The 12,950-nt window shown below is 32.3% G+C and overlaps 9 protein-coding genes across 9 annotated transcripts; 4 read left to right on the forward strand and 5 right to left on the reverse strand. All coding sequences in view use genetic code 12, as the record gives it.

The window, feature by feature from the left end:
• Positions 1–106: 106 nt before the first annotated feature.
• On the forward strand, positions 107–1,378 carry CTRG_05638 (uncharacterized protein; the record flags this gene model as incomplete). The annotated part of the gene is made up of 1 exon (XM_002551294.1): positions 107–1,378. The coding sequence occupies one exon, from the start codon at positions 107–109 to the stop codon at positions 1,376–1,378; it is 1,272 nt and encodes a 423-aa protein (XP_002551340.1).
• Positions 1,379–1,669: 291 nt separating this feature from the next.
• On the reverse strand, positions 1,670–2,773 carry CTRG_05639 (uncharacterized protein; the record flags this gene model as incomplete). The annotated part of the gene is made up of 1 exon (XM_002551295.1): positions 1,670–2,773. The coding sequence occupies one exon, from the start codon at positions 2,771–2,773 to the stop codon at positions 1,670–1,672; it is 1,104 nt and encodes a 367-aa protein (XP_002551341.1).
• Positions 2,774–3,090: 317 nt separating this feature from the next.
• CTRG_05640 (uncharacterized protein) lies at positions 3,091–3,795 on the reverse strand (the record flags this gene model as incomplete). The annotated part of the gene is made up of 1 exon (XM_002551296.1): positions 3,091–3,795. The coding sequence occupies one exon, from the start codon at positions 3,793–3,795 to the stop codon at positions 3,091–3,093; it is 705 nt and encodes a 234-aa protein (XP_002551342.1).
• A 233-nt stretch (positions 3,796–4,028) lies between these two features.
• On the reverse strand, positions 4,029–4,697 carry YSA1 (ADP-ribose diphosphatase; the record flags this gene model as incomplete). Its single annotated transcript, XM_002551297.1, has 1 exon — positions 4,029–4,697. One exon carries the CDS (start codon positions 4,695–4,697, stop codon positions 4,029–4,031), a length of 669 nt encoding a protein of 222 aa, XP_002551343.1.
• Positions 4,698–5,264: 567 nt separating this feature from the next.
• Positions 5,265–5,576, forward strand: CTRG_05642 (uncharacterized protein; the record flags this gene model as incomplete). The annotated part of the gene is made up of 1 exon (XM_002551298.1): positions 5,265–5,576. The coding sequence occupies one exon, from the start codon at positions 5,265–5,267 to the stop codon at positions 5,574–5,576; it is 312 nt and encodes a 103-aa protein (XP_002551344.1).
• A 601-nt stretch (positions 5,577–6,177) lies between these two features.
• FESUR1 (Fesur1p) lies at positions 6,178–6,816 on the forward strand (the record flags this gene model as incomplete). Its single annotated transcript, XM_002551299.1, has 1 exon — positions 6,178–6,816. One exon carries the CDS (start codon positions 6,178–6,180, stop codon positions 6,814–6,816), a length of 639 nt encoding a protein of 212 aa, XP_002551345.1.
• A 258-nt stretch (positions 6,817–7,074) lies between these two features.
• CTRG_05644 (uncharacterized protein) lies at positions 7,075–7,716 on the reverse strand (the record flags this gene model as incomplete). The annotated part of the gene is made up of 1 exon (XM_002551300.1): positions 7,075–7,716. The coding sequence occupies one exon, from the start codon at positions 7,714–7,716 to the stop codon at positions 7,075–7,077; it is 642 nt and encodes a 213-aa protein (XP_002551346.1).
• Positions 7,717–8,851: 1,135 nt separating this feature from the next.
• On the forward strand, positions 8,852–9,262 carry HHT1 (Hht1p; the record flags this gene model as incomplete). Its single annotated transcript, XM_002551301.1, has 1 exon — positions 8,852–9,262. The coding sequence occupies one exon, from the start codon at positions 8,852–8,854 to the stop codon at positions 9,260–9,262; it is 411 nt and encodes a 136-aa protein (XP_002551347.1).
• A 709-nt stretch (positions 9,263–9,971) lies between these two features.
• Positions 9,972–12,404, reverse strand: CTRG_05646 (uncharacterized protein; the record flags this gene model as incomplete). Its single annotated transcript, XM_002551302.1, has 1 exon — positions 9,972–12,404. One exon carries the CDS (start codon positions 12,402–12,404, stop codon positions 9,972–9,974), a length of 2,433 nt encoding a protein of 810 aa, XP_002551348.1.
• Between the last annotated feature and the right edge of the window lie 546 nt (positions 12,405–12,950).

Raw genomic sequence — 12,950 nt, forward strand, 5'->3', positions numbered from 1 at the left:
AAGTAATACCATTAACAGTACACTAACAGCCATTGAACCTACTGTTCGGCAACAACCACCACAAGCTCAACAATCACAACATCAACAAAGACCAGCCCCTCAATTGATGAATCCTATTCAACCAGCTCAACACTTGCCACCACCTCCACCTCAACAACAACAGCAACATCAACAACCTCAAATTCAACCACCGCAAACACAACAACCTGCTCAGATTCATCAACAATCTCCTCCACAAATCAGTTCTTTACCTCCACCATCTCAAGTCCAACCACAAGCTGCTGCTCAACCTGCTATTCAGCAACCACCTCTGGTTCACCAATCTCCAGTTCAACAACCTCAACAGCCACAAATTATTCAAGCACCACCAGCCAATCAATCACCAGTTGTTCAACAACAGAGCATACCACAAATAATTTCTCAACCGTCAGCATCACCAGTTGTTCAACCACCACAACCAGTCCAAGAAACCGCAAAAGTTGAACCAAAGGTTGAAGCGCCAGTTGAACCAAAACCACAAGCTCCTGTAGAACCGGTCGCAGCTCCAATTGTTCAACCAACTGAACCTGAACCAAAACCAGTTGCTACTCCACAAGAACCAATCAAGACTGAAGAAGCAAAACCAGCTGAACCTGAGCCATCAAAACAACAAGAAGATGCTGTACCAGCTGATAAAGACACTGAGATGGCACCAAGTAAAGAAGCTACACCAGTTAATGCTGAAGCTGCACAAGCGCCAACTCCAGCACCAGCACCAGCTCAAGTTCCGGTCGTCGAAAAGGAACCTGTTGAACCTGCTCAAACTGAAACTAATGGTAAGCATGATTTAGAGGACAAGAATGATGATGAAAAGGTTGTTAAGAAAGCTAATGTTGAAACTGAAACAAATGGTGATTCCGAGCAAAGTAAACAACCTGAAGTTGTAGCCGAAAAGGAAAAGGAACCAGTTAAAGAAGCTATTGAAGTTAATGGATCCGTTAGAGAAGAAGAAGAAGTCAAAGAGCAAGAAAAACAACGTGAATCTTCTGCTACTCCTTCAGCACCTGTTACTGCTACCAGTGAAGCTCCACAATTTTCTTCTAATGTTACTGGTAAAGAAGAGGAAAAAGAGCAAGAAAAGAAAGAAGACAAACCAACAGATTCAAAAGAAGAATCCAAAGATGTTGAAATGGAAGATGCTGAAAAGATTGAAGCTGCTCCTACTTCTGCTGTCACCACAGAAGAAGTGCCAAAGCCAGCTGAAGAAACTTCAACTTCCCAAGTTAAAGAAACTAAAGATGAAGATGAAGCCATGGAAGACGATGAACCGAAAAAGGATGAAAATCCTGAACCACCAATGAGAAAAGTTGATGAAGATGAAAATTATGACGATGAATAGAAGTGGAAAATATAACAATTTTTTAGTATCTTGAACTTTTTTTTTATTACCATTATTTAAAGAGATTAAACCTTTTAATCGTTTGTAACAATTATTTGAAATGTTTTTATTTGTTTGTTTCTCCTTTAGCGAAACCTTAAGTGGGTTTTTTTTATTTTTATAATTATTTTTATGTACCTTATATTTTTTTTAGTTGTTTGTATAAACTATGTATATTATCAAATTTGTTTTCTTTTCTTATTTTAAAACTATAAAACCCAAAAAATATAACAATTGTTTTGAAATCTTCAATTATCCAGGAAAGTTGCCTGGAAAATCATCATTGAATAAAGAATCATCACCAAGTGCACTTAAACCCAATTGAGCGGCTAATCTAGCAATATTCCTATCAACCTGACCAAACTCAACAGCACCCGCATCATCATCATCATCTTCATTATTGTCATTACCATTTATAATTATTTCATCATCAGATGCAATATCGTCATTATCTAAATCAACAACAATAGTACTACCAGAATTTCCAATGGCTGAATCATTAGTGAAAGTAGATTCTAAAATAGTTGAAGAAACTTCTTTTATAGTTTGTGCATCTTGTAAATTTAATGCTTGAATATTTGCCATTTGTTTAACTTTTAATTTAACAAGATACAAGTTTATTAATTCTTTAATTATACTAACACCGACTAAACCAACTATATTTCCAATTAAAATTTTCTTATCCAATGAAAGTTCATTAAATTTCAACCAAGTAAACGAAGATAATAATGGAAGAATTATGGTTGAATTTAATCTTGAACTTAGAAATGGCCATAACATTGTAGTTAGACTTTTAACAATTATACTCTTGTGAGAAAATGTATGGGAATAATCATGTTTAAGACATGCAAGGGTGTACTTCAAATTAATCAATAACTTTAATTTTAAATAACTAAAACTTGATGATTTGATCTTCATAAAATATAATACATTTTTATAAACTGTTGTAAGGAATGGAATTTTGAATTTTTTATCGTTATCTATTTTCTTTGATAATGTTCTGTATATCTTGATGTGTCTCTTAGCTAATTCATGTACTTGATTATTTAAATCTTCCAATTCATCAACTTCTTCACTTGATAAACTATTAGCAATTGCTCTTGGTCTAATTCTCATTGTTAGATTAAAATATTTTCTATTAAATGTCAATCGATAGAATAAATCATATATCCAACGAATAGGAATTAAAAGTGATATAATATTTCTTGAATTTGTCCAATCAATACCTTTAAAAATATTCAAATTCGATAAATTCCAAGGATTTTGAATAATATGTTTAACACTTTCTGAGAAATTCTTTATTAAAATTCTAATCAACTTATGATCACTCATTGAAGATATATAACTTAAAATCATACCTTCTGTAATCCATGAATTCAATCTTTCTTTATCGAAAAATCATTGGAAAAATACTTGATGTTCTAGCACGATACATTCACATTAGGCATTACAGGAATTTCTCACGAATTTAAAAGGGTCAAACAATCCTGTATTAAACCGTTGTTCCAAATTATTCAACTGGATAAGATGAACCAATTTCCAGAATTCACCAAATAGAATCTTACTTAGCATTTGGTAACTGGAATGAGTGTGTAATGATGATTTCTTGGTTAATATTCTAATTAAAATAGATGATGGAACAATACAATCCATCATTTTAATACCACAAGTAGTTAAACCCGATATAACCCCATAGATAAAATTCCCGTCATTGCTGATGTAATACCAAGGAACACTCCACCATATTGAACACATGTAGTAATTAATGATTTAGTAGATGATTGTAATGCTAATAATGATGATCTATTCATTGAAAACACAATATCTTGCTTACATTGTGGACAAGGTACAAGAATATAAGCAATATATGAACTTGATTGGTATGAATTTGAAGTTGATCCTGAATCGGATTCAGGATATCTTCCTGGAATAGAATTTGCATTAATATTATGATTAATCTCAGAATCTAATTGATCAGCAACTACAGCACTATTTGTAACACTTGCTAAAAATTGACTTAATGCTCTGGTTGAGAAATTGATATTGATATTAGTTTCTTGATTTATTGGAGGTGCTCCAACACCCAATTCATCATGATCATTATTCCCATTATCATTATTTCCTCTTCCTCTTGTATTAGATCTTGATATTGAAGTAGTTGTGGATGATGATTTTCTATGAGCATAAATTATTTGTAATTTATCAGAAGGTACTGAATTAAACCAGTCTAATAAACATTTTCTATGACTTACTATTGAACAAGTAGAACAAGGAGATATTAAATCTTTTGCATCTGAAATTGTACCAAATGGTGGGATATCAACATCACTACCTAAACAAAAACAACAAGTTTCCGAATGATCATCCGTATCCGACATGACTTATAATAACTATATCAGATAAGATACACGAAAAAAGGAGTCGTAATGGTTTTAATTATAGTCGATACTGGTTTTTATTTTATTTTTTTTTTTTTGTTGTTGTCCCCAAAGTGAATTGTTGGGGTTCAAAAGAGACGGGAAAGTTGACACGTGATTTTTCGGGGGTATTTTAGCGGGGACATGAAAAGCAATCAATTGTGCTTGTATATATATATTCGTACTAAATTGATCTACAAGTTTTTAGCTAATTCTAAACCTTTAGCGAAATGATATAACCTTGCATCTATGGAACATCCTTCATCTTTACACATTTTCTCTAATGATTCTAACAAATTATTCAATGGTAAAGTAAATGTAATTATAAATTCACCAGGTTCTAATTGTGGTTGAGGATTTTTATTTCTTGGATCATTTAAATCAACATCAACATAAGCTAATACCATATTAGCATTAGTTAAACCAGGATCACTAAACAATGGGATTGATTGTGATTTAAATGTTCCTACATATCCTGTTTCTTCAAGTAATTCTCTAACAGCAGTAGATTCAACAGTTTCATTCGGATCAATTAAACCTGCTGGTAATTCAATAATAACTTTCTCAGTGGGTGGACGAAATTGCTTAACGAGAACAATTTCTTTTGAATCATGACTATTATGTAACACTGAAACTATAGAAACTGCATCAAGATTAGTTGTTGAAGTACGAGTTGTACGAATTGCCATTTCCCAAACTTTTGCATTCCCATTAGGATCATCATAATTAATTTTTCTAGTTTGAATCCATTTACCTTCTTTCAATGGTTCAATTGATGTTATTTTAGCTAAATATGGAGAATTCTTAACTGTTGATGAGGATGTCATTGTTCGTACTGATTTCTTTAAAATTTGTCTTATCATTAAATGTTACAAAAGACCACAATATTGTAACAAATATTATTATTTTTTTTTTCTCTCTCTCTGAATGAACAAGAAAATTCACTATATTTCATGAATCGGGGGAAAGAGAGTGTGTTCGCTGTACTGCCTGCGATAAAGGTATGAAGTCGGAAAAGCGATAATAAAATAAAATAGACGGTGTAGTGAGTAAGGACACAATACGATATACAACAATGACACGGACCGATTATACTAATTTCTCCTTAAAATTAGTGAAGCGTATGCTTTATATCCCACAATATAAAGATCTCTTATTTAGCTTAATTTTTATAAACCTAACTATATGATCCTATCTACTTCCTCAAATAAAATTTTTCTCTGGCATCGGCCATGCTCACTATTTTCAATAGACTGCATATAGTAACCGGTTCTGTCTGTACACAACCAAAATGTCGTAACTGATAATCTCAATAGCGAACAGAGTGAAAGAAAAAAATTGCAAACTATCAACAACAGCAACAACTACGACGTCACGATATCAACGATATACCTTCACTTTTAATAACATCACGTATCCGTTTCGAAATAATGAGTAATAGCCAGCAAGATGAATTAGATCAAATTAAATCCAAAATACAAGATCATTTAATAAGTTCGGGTAATTACGATATAATAAATCAACAATTAAAACTAAAATTATATGAAAATGGATGGTATGATAAAATAGCTCAAATTGCAAGTACTGAATTAAATGAACAACACGACAAGCATAATAAAGATTTAACATTTGATCAATTATTTACTTTTATCAAACCAAAAGCTGAAAATTTGGTACCTAATGAAGTTAAACAAGAAATTTTAGAGAAAATTGTAAATTATTTGGACGATACGCTACAATAAATCCCTAAAAAAGAACAATCCACAAATGATTATAATGATAAATTAATGGTATTTTTTTTCGATTAAATAATTGCATAGTATATATATATATAAAAAGATTAATAAATAATTTAAAAAGAGAAGTATTGACAGATTGCTAATATTTAAGATGTCGTGTAGATACTTACAAACGACATTGTCGCACACGTGACCTTTATCTGCAGGTACACGACATTAACAAATTTGAGCCAATCACTATCAATTTTTTTATGCTTAGGAGAAAGAACAAAACAATTTTTGGGGGAAGAAGAAAAAAAAAAAAGACATTAACCAAACCAAACCAAACGAAAGCAAAAAAAAAAAGGAAAGACCTTGAATACATAATCATCTTTTTGTTTGACCTATTGAAGAAAAAGAAACAAATCAATAGTTCATTATTATTCGAGGATTAGTATAGAACTTTACATCATTTAACATTATCATACAAAAAGTTATAAATTTTTATTTTTATTTTGATTAATTATTTGTACATTATTTATTCATATTCAATCAGAAATTTTTTCTTTCACTTTTTTTTGTTTTATATTACTTTTAATCAATCACATATATATTCATAAACATAATGTATTCATTATCTAGAAGATCATTGCTCCAACAAGTTAGTAAGAGAGCTTCAACTACAATCATACCATCTGCATCATACCTACCAGTTCGTTATGTTTCTACTAAAGAATTAACTCCTCAAACATTACCAACTGATTTCCCATTAATGTCAGAAAAGAAGGCAACTAATGCTGCTGATTATGTTTTAACTTCATTAGATGCTATTGCTAATTGGGCTAGAAAATCTTCATTTTGGCCAGTTACTTTTGGTTTAGCTTGTTGTGCAGTTGAGATGATGCATGTCTCTGCTCCAAGATATGATCAAGATAGATTGGGTATTATTTTCAGAGCTTCACCTCGTCAATCAGATATTATGATTGTTGCTGGTACTTTAACTAATAAAATGGCACCAGCTTTAAGACAAGTTTATGATCAAATGCCAGATCCAAAATGGGTTATTTCTATGGGCTCATGTGCTAATGGTGGTGGTTATTACCATTATTCTTATTCTGTTGTTAGAGGTTGTGATAGGGTTGTTCCTGTTGATATATATGTTCCAGGTTGTCCTCCAACTGCTGAAGCTTTGATGTATGGTGTTTTCCAATTACAAAAGAAGATGATGAAAACTAGAATCACTAGATTATGGTACAGAAGTTAGGTGATTCTTCCAAATCAACGGTGTATAATAGAAAAAAAGAAGAAGAAAAAGGATAATCAAGGAATAACAAGTGGATTGATACCACATATTTGTTTATTTTGATTTTATTTATATATAGGTTTTTTTTTATATTTTTTTCTTTAACATAAGAGAAAGCCATTCATTTTATTTTATTTTTTTAATACAAATAAATTCCAAAAAAACAGAAAACATAATCATTAAAACATAAATTAATCAACTATACACGGTATGATTCATTTAAAGACAATTACGTTTAAATTCATCAATCCAAAGATTCAAAGCTAAAGTATAAACATAAATTGAAAATTTATCAGTATTTAATTTTTTTTCAAATTTTTTTTCCAATCTATTTCTGAAACTTTGAATATAATGTTTATCATTTATATTTGTATTTTCAATTTCATAATTTTCCATGAAATCAGCCCAATATTTAACATATTTTATATCATAAGAATTATCAACATATTCCATAATTTGTTTTTTAATTTTGTTATTTGGAAATACTAATTTACCATCATGACTTTTAGTTATTATTGAACGATATAAATCTTCTGGTATCCAAGAATCAATATCTTTGAAATGAATTGATTGATCAGCTAACCAATTAACAAATTTATTTTGTTGAATAAATGTAGTTTCACTATCATCAGTGTAAACAGTCATTAATCTTGAAGTTAAATCACTAATATATTCTTGTAATCTTAAATGAATATAAGATTTATAAACTTCGATTGGATTTGAATCATGAATATCATTAGGTAAATTAATTACACTTGGAAATGAAACATTTTGAGTTTCAATTATATGATCTAAATCAACTAGATTATGTTTAGGAGTAATTCCAACTGCTCTTGGTTTATCACTACTTGTAGATTGCATTGCTGTTAGTAGTAGTTTTTGTAATCAAAGACAACTGACAAACAAACAAATAAAAAAAACAAAACAAAATAAAATAATGAAAAATTAACCAGAGATATTCAAGTAATATAAATAAACTGAAACTTTGAAAACAAGGGGGATCAATTGAATGTATGACTATGTATGATAATGAATAATAATAATATAAAAATAAAAAGTTGGGGAAATTAATCATGGAGAGCAAGGAATTATCAAACAATGGATTAAGTAACACGATCTAGAGGAGGGGCTCCAATCTATTACAAATATATTGTACTAGTAATTCAGAGGGCTTTTCATACTATGAGTACAGGGGATAAGTGATAAATGAGAACTTGACATTGAACAGTTGATTTATCTTCAGAACGGCAACTCCCTCTTTTTGGCTGCAATGTTTCTCTTTCACATTGGTAGATTTTTCAAATTAATAATAATGGTGGGATTTCTCACATAAGATGGATTGGGGGTGACCACCCCAATACCCAAACATAATACAAAACACCACATCAACTGATTGTAGCTATACACATCATTGGATTATTAGCTGCTAATTGGTTGTAAAAAAAAAAGAGAATAATTAGATTCTTGATACTGTGGACAGTCAAACATTTTTTTTTTCTGTGCATATGCACACGCCGTTCCAAATGGGGTGGGGGGCTGGAAACAAAAGTAGTGCGCACTTTCATTTACTTTTTTTCTCTCTCTCTTGTTATGGTTGTTGGCACAATCTGTCTCATTTAAAATGTTCGCATTAAATTTGAACAATTTTTCTAGTGCACATTTTAATCATTCTTAACTATGGAACAAATAACCATCAATCTCTTTTTAGTTAATTAAAAAAATAGGGGATGGCAAAAATGGAAAAGGAAAAACAGAGAGAGAAAATTTTTTTACAACCAACGTCATGCAGTAAAACAAAACAAAAAAAAATAATCACTCACCATATAAACAAAAAATCTTCAAAACAAATTACATTTCCTCTCCTTTAATCTTTTGTATTACAAAAAAAGAGAATCGTTCAACACAAAAAAAAAATCCATATTTATATATCACTTCTTTACTCTCTTTTTTTTATATAATTTATTTTTTGGTTCTTATTATCAACAATTATTAAATAATGGCTAGAACTAAACAAACTGCAAGAAAATCCACTGGTGGTAAAGCACCAAGAAAACAATTAGCTTCAAAAGCAGCTAGAAAATCCGCCCCAGTAAGTGGTGGTGTTAAAAAACCACATAGATATAAGCCAGGTACTGTTGCCTTGAGAGAAATTAGAAGATTCCAAAAATCTACTGAATTATTAATTAGAAAATTACCATTTCAAAGATTAGTTAGAGAAATTGCTCAAGATTTTAAATCTGATTTAAGATTCCAATCTTCTGCTATTGGTGCTTTACAAGAAGCTGTTGAAGCTTACTTGGTTGGTTTATTTGAAGATACTAACTTGTGTGCTATCCACGCCAAGAGAGTTACCATCCAAAAGAAAGATATGCAATTAGCTAGAAGATTGAGAGGTGAAAGATCTTAGATTAATACTTTTGTTCTTTTGATTATTCTTTTTAAACTATGGTTATTTGGGTTGAATTATTGAAGAAGTGGTTGATGGTTTTATTATTCTATTCTTTTTTTTATTTCTATATATGTATTTAAATTTTTGTCGTAACGTTACTTTTTATCTTCTATTTTTATTTTAAGGGTCAGTCGTACCTTATTTGAATCCATTTTGGGATTGTTCTTAGTTTTATATACTTATTTAGTATTTTTATATAAATGAAATTCATAAGTCTGAATATTGGCTCTTTGGTCATTTCTAAAAGTTTTATTACTACCTGATTGTCTTACCAATCGTCTAACAAAAATCACGCACACAAAATTTCATTACTATACATTGTAGAATAAAATTACAAAATCAAAAAAAGAAAAAAGACAAGCTAAACTTGGTATCAAAAACAAATATATAAGTATTCTTAAAATGAACATCAAAATTACTAAGTAACAGTAGACAAAAAAAAAACCCCATTAAACAACCAATAAATAACAACATTAATTACAAAATTTAAAGGAAAAGTCAATAAATATAAGTTCCAAACGATAGACGACGAGGAGGAAACAATAAATGAATCACTAATATAATCAAGTTAAAACAACGGTAATAGCATGCATACACTGATTATAATAATAAAAAAACTCATTTCAACCATTAACGTACTAATCACAATACACAACCAATGAAAATTCTACTTTTCTTCTTCATCCAGATATGTTTTTTCTTTATCCTTTCCACTTTTATCTTCTACTTTCTCAGTTACATAATTTTCAGTATTTTCTTCCTTGTTTTGTCCTTCGTCATTGTTCACCTCCTGCTCTTGCTCCTCCCCTTCTTCTCGTTCGTCTTCTTCATCTTCCTCGTCCTCGTCTTCTCCTTCTTGTTCATTCTCTTCCGGTACTAATTGTTGATATTGAGACATGTCAGCAATACCATATCCTCCATATGCTGGAGGTATCATGTATCCATATCCCATGCTACCTCCTTCTCCACTTTCTAAACTCATATGAGCCATGGCATTAGTCAAATCTCCAGTATATTGTTCACCAGACCCTTGCATTCCACCAAATTCAGATAGAAGCGCGCCAGATGCCATATTTCTATTAAATCCATCATTGTTATAATTATTGTCATAGCCATTACCAGAAGTATCGGCAGATCCACTCCCATCATCAGATGAATAATGGTGGCTATGATGAGGAAGCCCTTGATATTGAGTCATCATCGGTAATCCCATTCCTGGCATGGGCACAGGGGGCGGCATGTTCATTGATCCACCTGATCCACCAGCACCTCCTTGTGGTGGCATTCCTGCCGGATGGGGCACTCCTCCAGGAATTCCAGGTCCCAATTGATGATGCCCTTGAGCGGAATGTGGGGGAGCTCCAGGTGGAGGCGGAGGTGCAGCCATATTAGGAGGGTATCCACCAGCAGCAGCGGCAGCAGCTGCAGCTATAGCAGTAGCTGGATCCATTCCCATTGACAATGCGGCAGCAACTTGCAATTGTGCTGCTTGGGCTACTTGGTGTTGCTGTTGTTGATATTTCTTATTATTCATCGATACCCTACCCCAACTTAATCTTACTCTATTACCACCAATAATAAAGCCTTGCATTGCTGCAATCGCTTCTTCAGCTTCATCTCTAGTTGAATACTTCACAAAACCACAATTTTTCCCTGGTGGGATTTTAACTTGTTGGATCATCCCAAATGGTTTAAATAACGTATACAAAGTAGGTTCATTAACTTCAGATGATAATCCACCAACAAATACCGTGGTATTATTCGGATCAGCAAATTGCTGTTGTTGTTGTTGTTGCTGATGCTGCTGTTGTTGTTGCTGACGTATTTGAAATATTGGATTAGGTGATCCTGTCATATCCATATTCAATCCTTCAAAATCTTGACCTCCTTGTCCATAGTATCCATACATTGGACTGCCTCCATTAGGGCCAACAGCACCAGGAAGTGGTGGTGCCATATACATCATTTCCGGTGGGCCTGCTCTTCTGGGATCTAACTGTGGTTGTGGAGCAGAGTTTGGATCAGGATTAAAATAATCATTTCCACCCATTGAAGAAGGATGATGACCAAAAAATGGAGGTGCAGATTGTTGTTGTTGCTGTTGTTGCTGTTGATGATGCGAAAGCGAAATTTGTGGTTGCTGCAGCTGTTGCTGTTGTTGTTGGTATCTTCTTCCGGTGATCCTAGGGGTCGCCAATGCAACTCTCAAGGGTCTCCCAGCAAACCATACACCATTCATTTCGACTAGAGCTCTTTGTCTTTCCAGTTCTTCTGTGAATCTCACAAATCCAAAACATCTTGATTTTCCAGATATTGGATCGGTCATTACTCGAACAGTTTTAATTGAATTTGGGAAAGTCTTTTGAAAAAAAGCCAACAAATGAGCTTCAGTTGTTGATGCAGATAAATCACCTACAAACAATGAAAATTCGGGGGTCTGTACAATTGGAGCTGAGAGAGTAGCACCACTAGCCCAGTTCAATCGAAAGTATTTCTTTTGATTGTCAGGATTGTTGGGAAAATGTTGTTGAGAAGGCATGGCAATGTCAGGTAATAATTGACCATTTAAACTTAAAGCTTGTTGTGCATCCTCAAAACTTTCAAATTCAACAAAGCAATATCCTGAATTGGTTAATCCATGGAAAGTTGGGTCAGTTTTAGGATTCTTAGGTTTAATGATTTTAATCGTAACTTTCTTCTGTAATATGCTCCACCATAAATCTTGTATTGCATTTTCATCTAACCAAGGATCTAAATCACCCATCCATAAAGTACGAGGCTTATCTAATTCACCACTCGAACCCGGGTCCTGTTCTGAAGCAATTGCTGTTGACTGTTGAGTTGAAACTGGTGGGTTTGGTACAGTATAACCCGAAAGCAATTCTTGCTCTTGCTGATGTTGATGACTAGCGGTACTTGAGGTGGTATGGGGCTTGATGGCTACTTTTGTAGTGGGGCTTGTAACTGAATCTTGATGTTGCGGTGAAGTCGTATTAGTATTGGTACTATAAGCAGACAACGGATTGGTGCTATCATAGTTAGAAGTTGGCGTACCTCCTGGGGGATACTCCTCCTGATTATTAGATGCATATCCTTCCATTATTTCTAGTATAGTATAAATATGAACTAATAATTTGATTTATTTTTTATTTTTCTTTGAAGAATACCAAGGGATTGAAATGTGAGGGGGAAGACGTGAGTTAAATTTGATGTCAGTCAATATCTATAAAGTAACCCAGGGGAACAAAGCAAAACACACTTATATAAACCGGATTAAATGAACGGAATGCAGGGAACGTAGAAGAACAACGATAAAAACAATAAACTGCAAAATATAATTGACCGATTACTGACAAATGTAGATAATTCAATCGACAATTTTAAACGATACAATTAGTAGATATTATACAGATATGATAAATGAAAAACTCTTTAAAAAAATGACCATGTAAAATCAACAAAAATATCAAGGGGAAATGAATAATATTCACAAACACAAACCACAAGAAAACAACAACTTAATGTAATTAAATAAATAAATAAATAAATAAATAAAAAAAAAAAAATAAAAAAGGAAAAAAGGGAAGAAGAACAAAATTCAAAAACCAACTAATTTGTAGTGAATGCAATTATTATCAATAATAAT

The sequence above is a fragment of the Candida tropicalis genome (genome assembly GCF_000006335.3).
Source record: "Candida tropicalis MYA-3404 genomic scaffold supercont3.9, whole genome shotgun sequence".
In the NCBI taxonomy this organism is placed as follows: Eukaryota; Fungi; Ascomycota; class Pichiomycetes; order Serinales; family Debaryomycetaceae; genus Candida; species Candida tropicalis.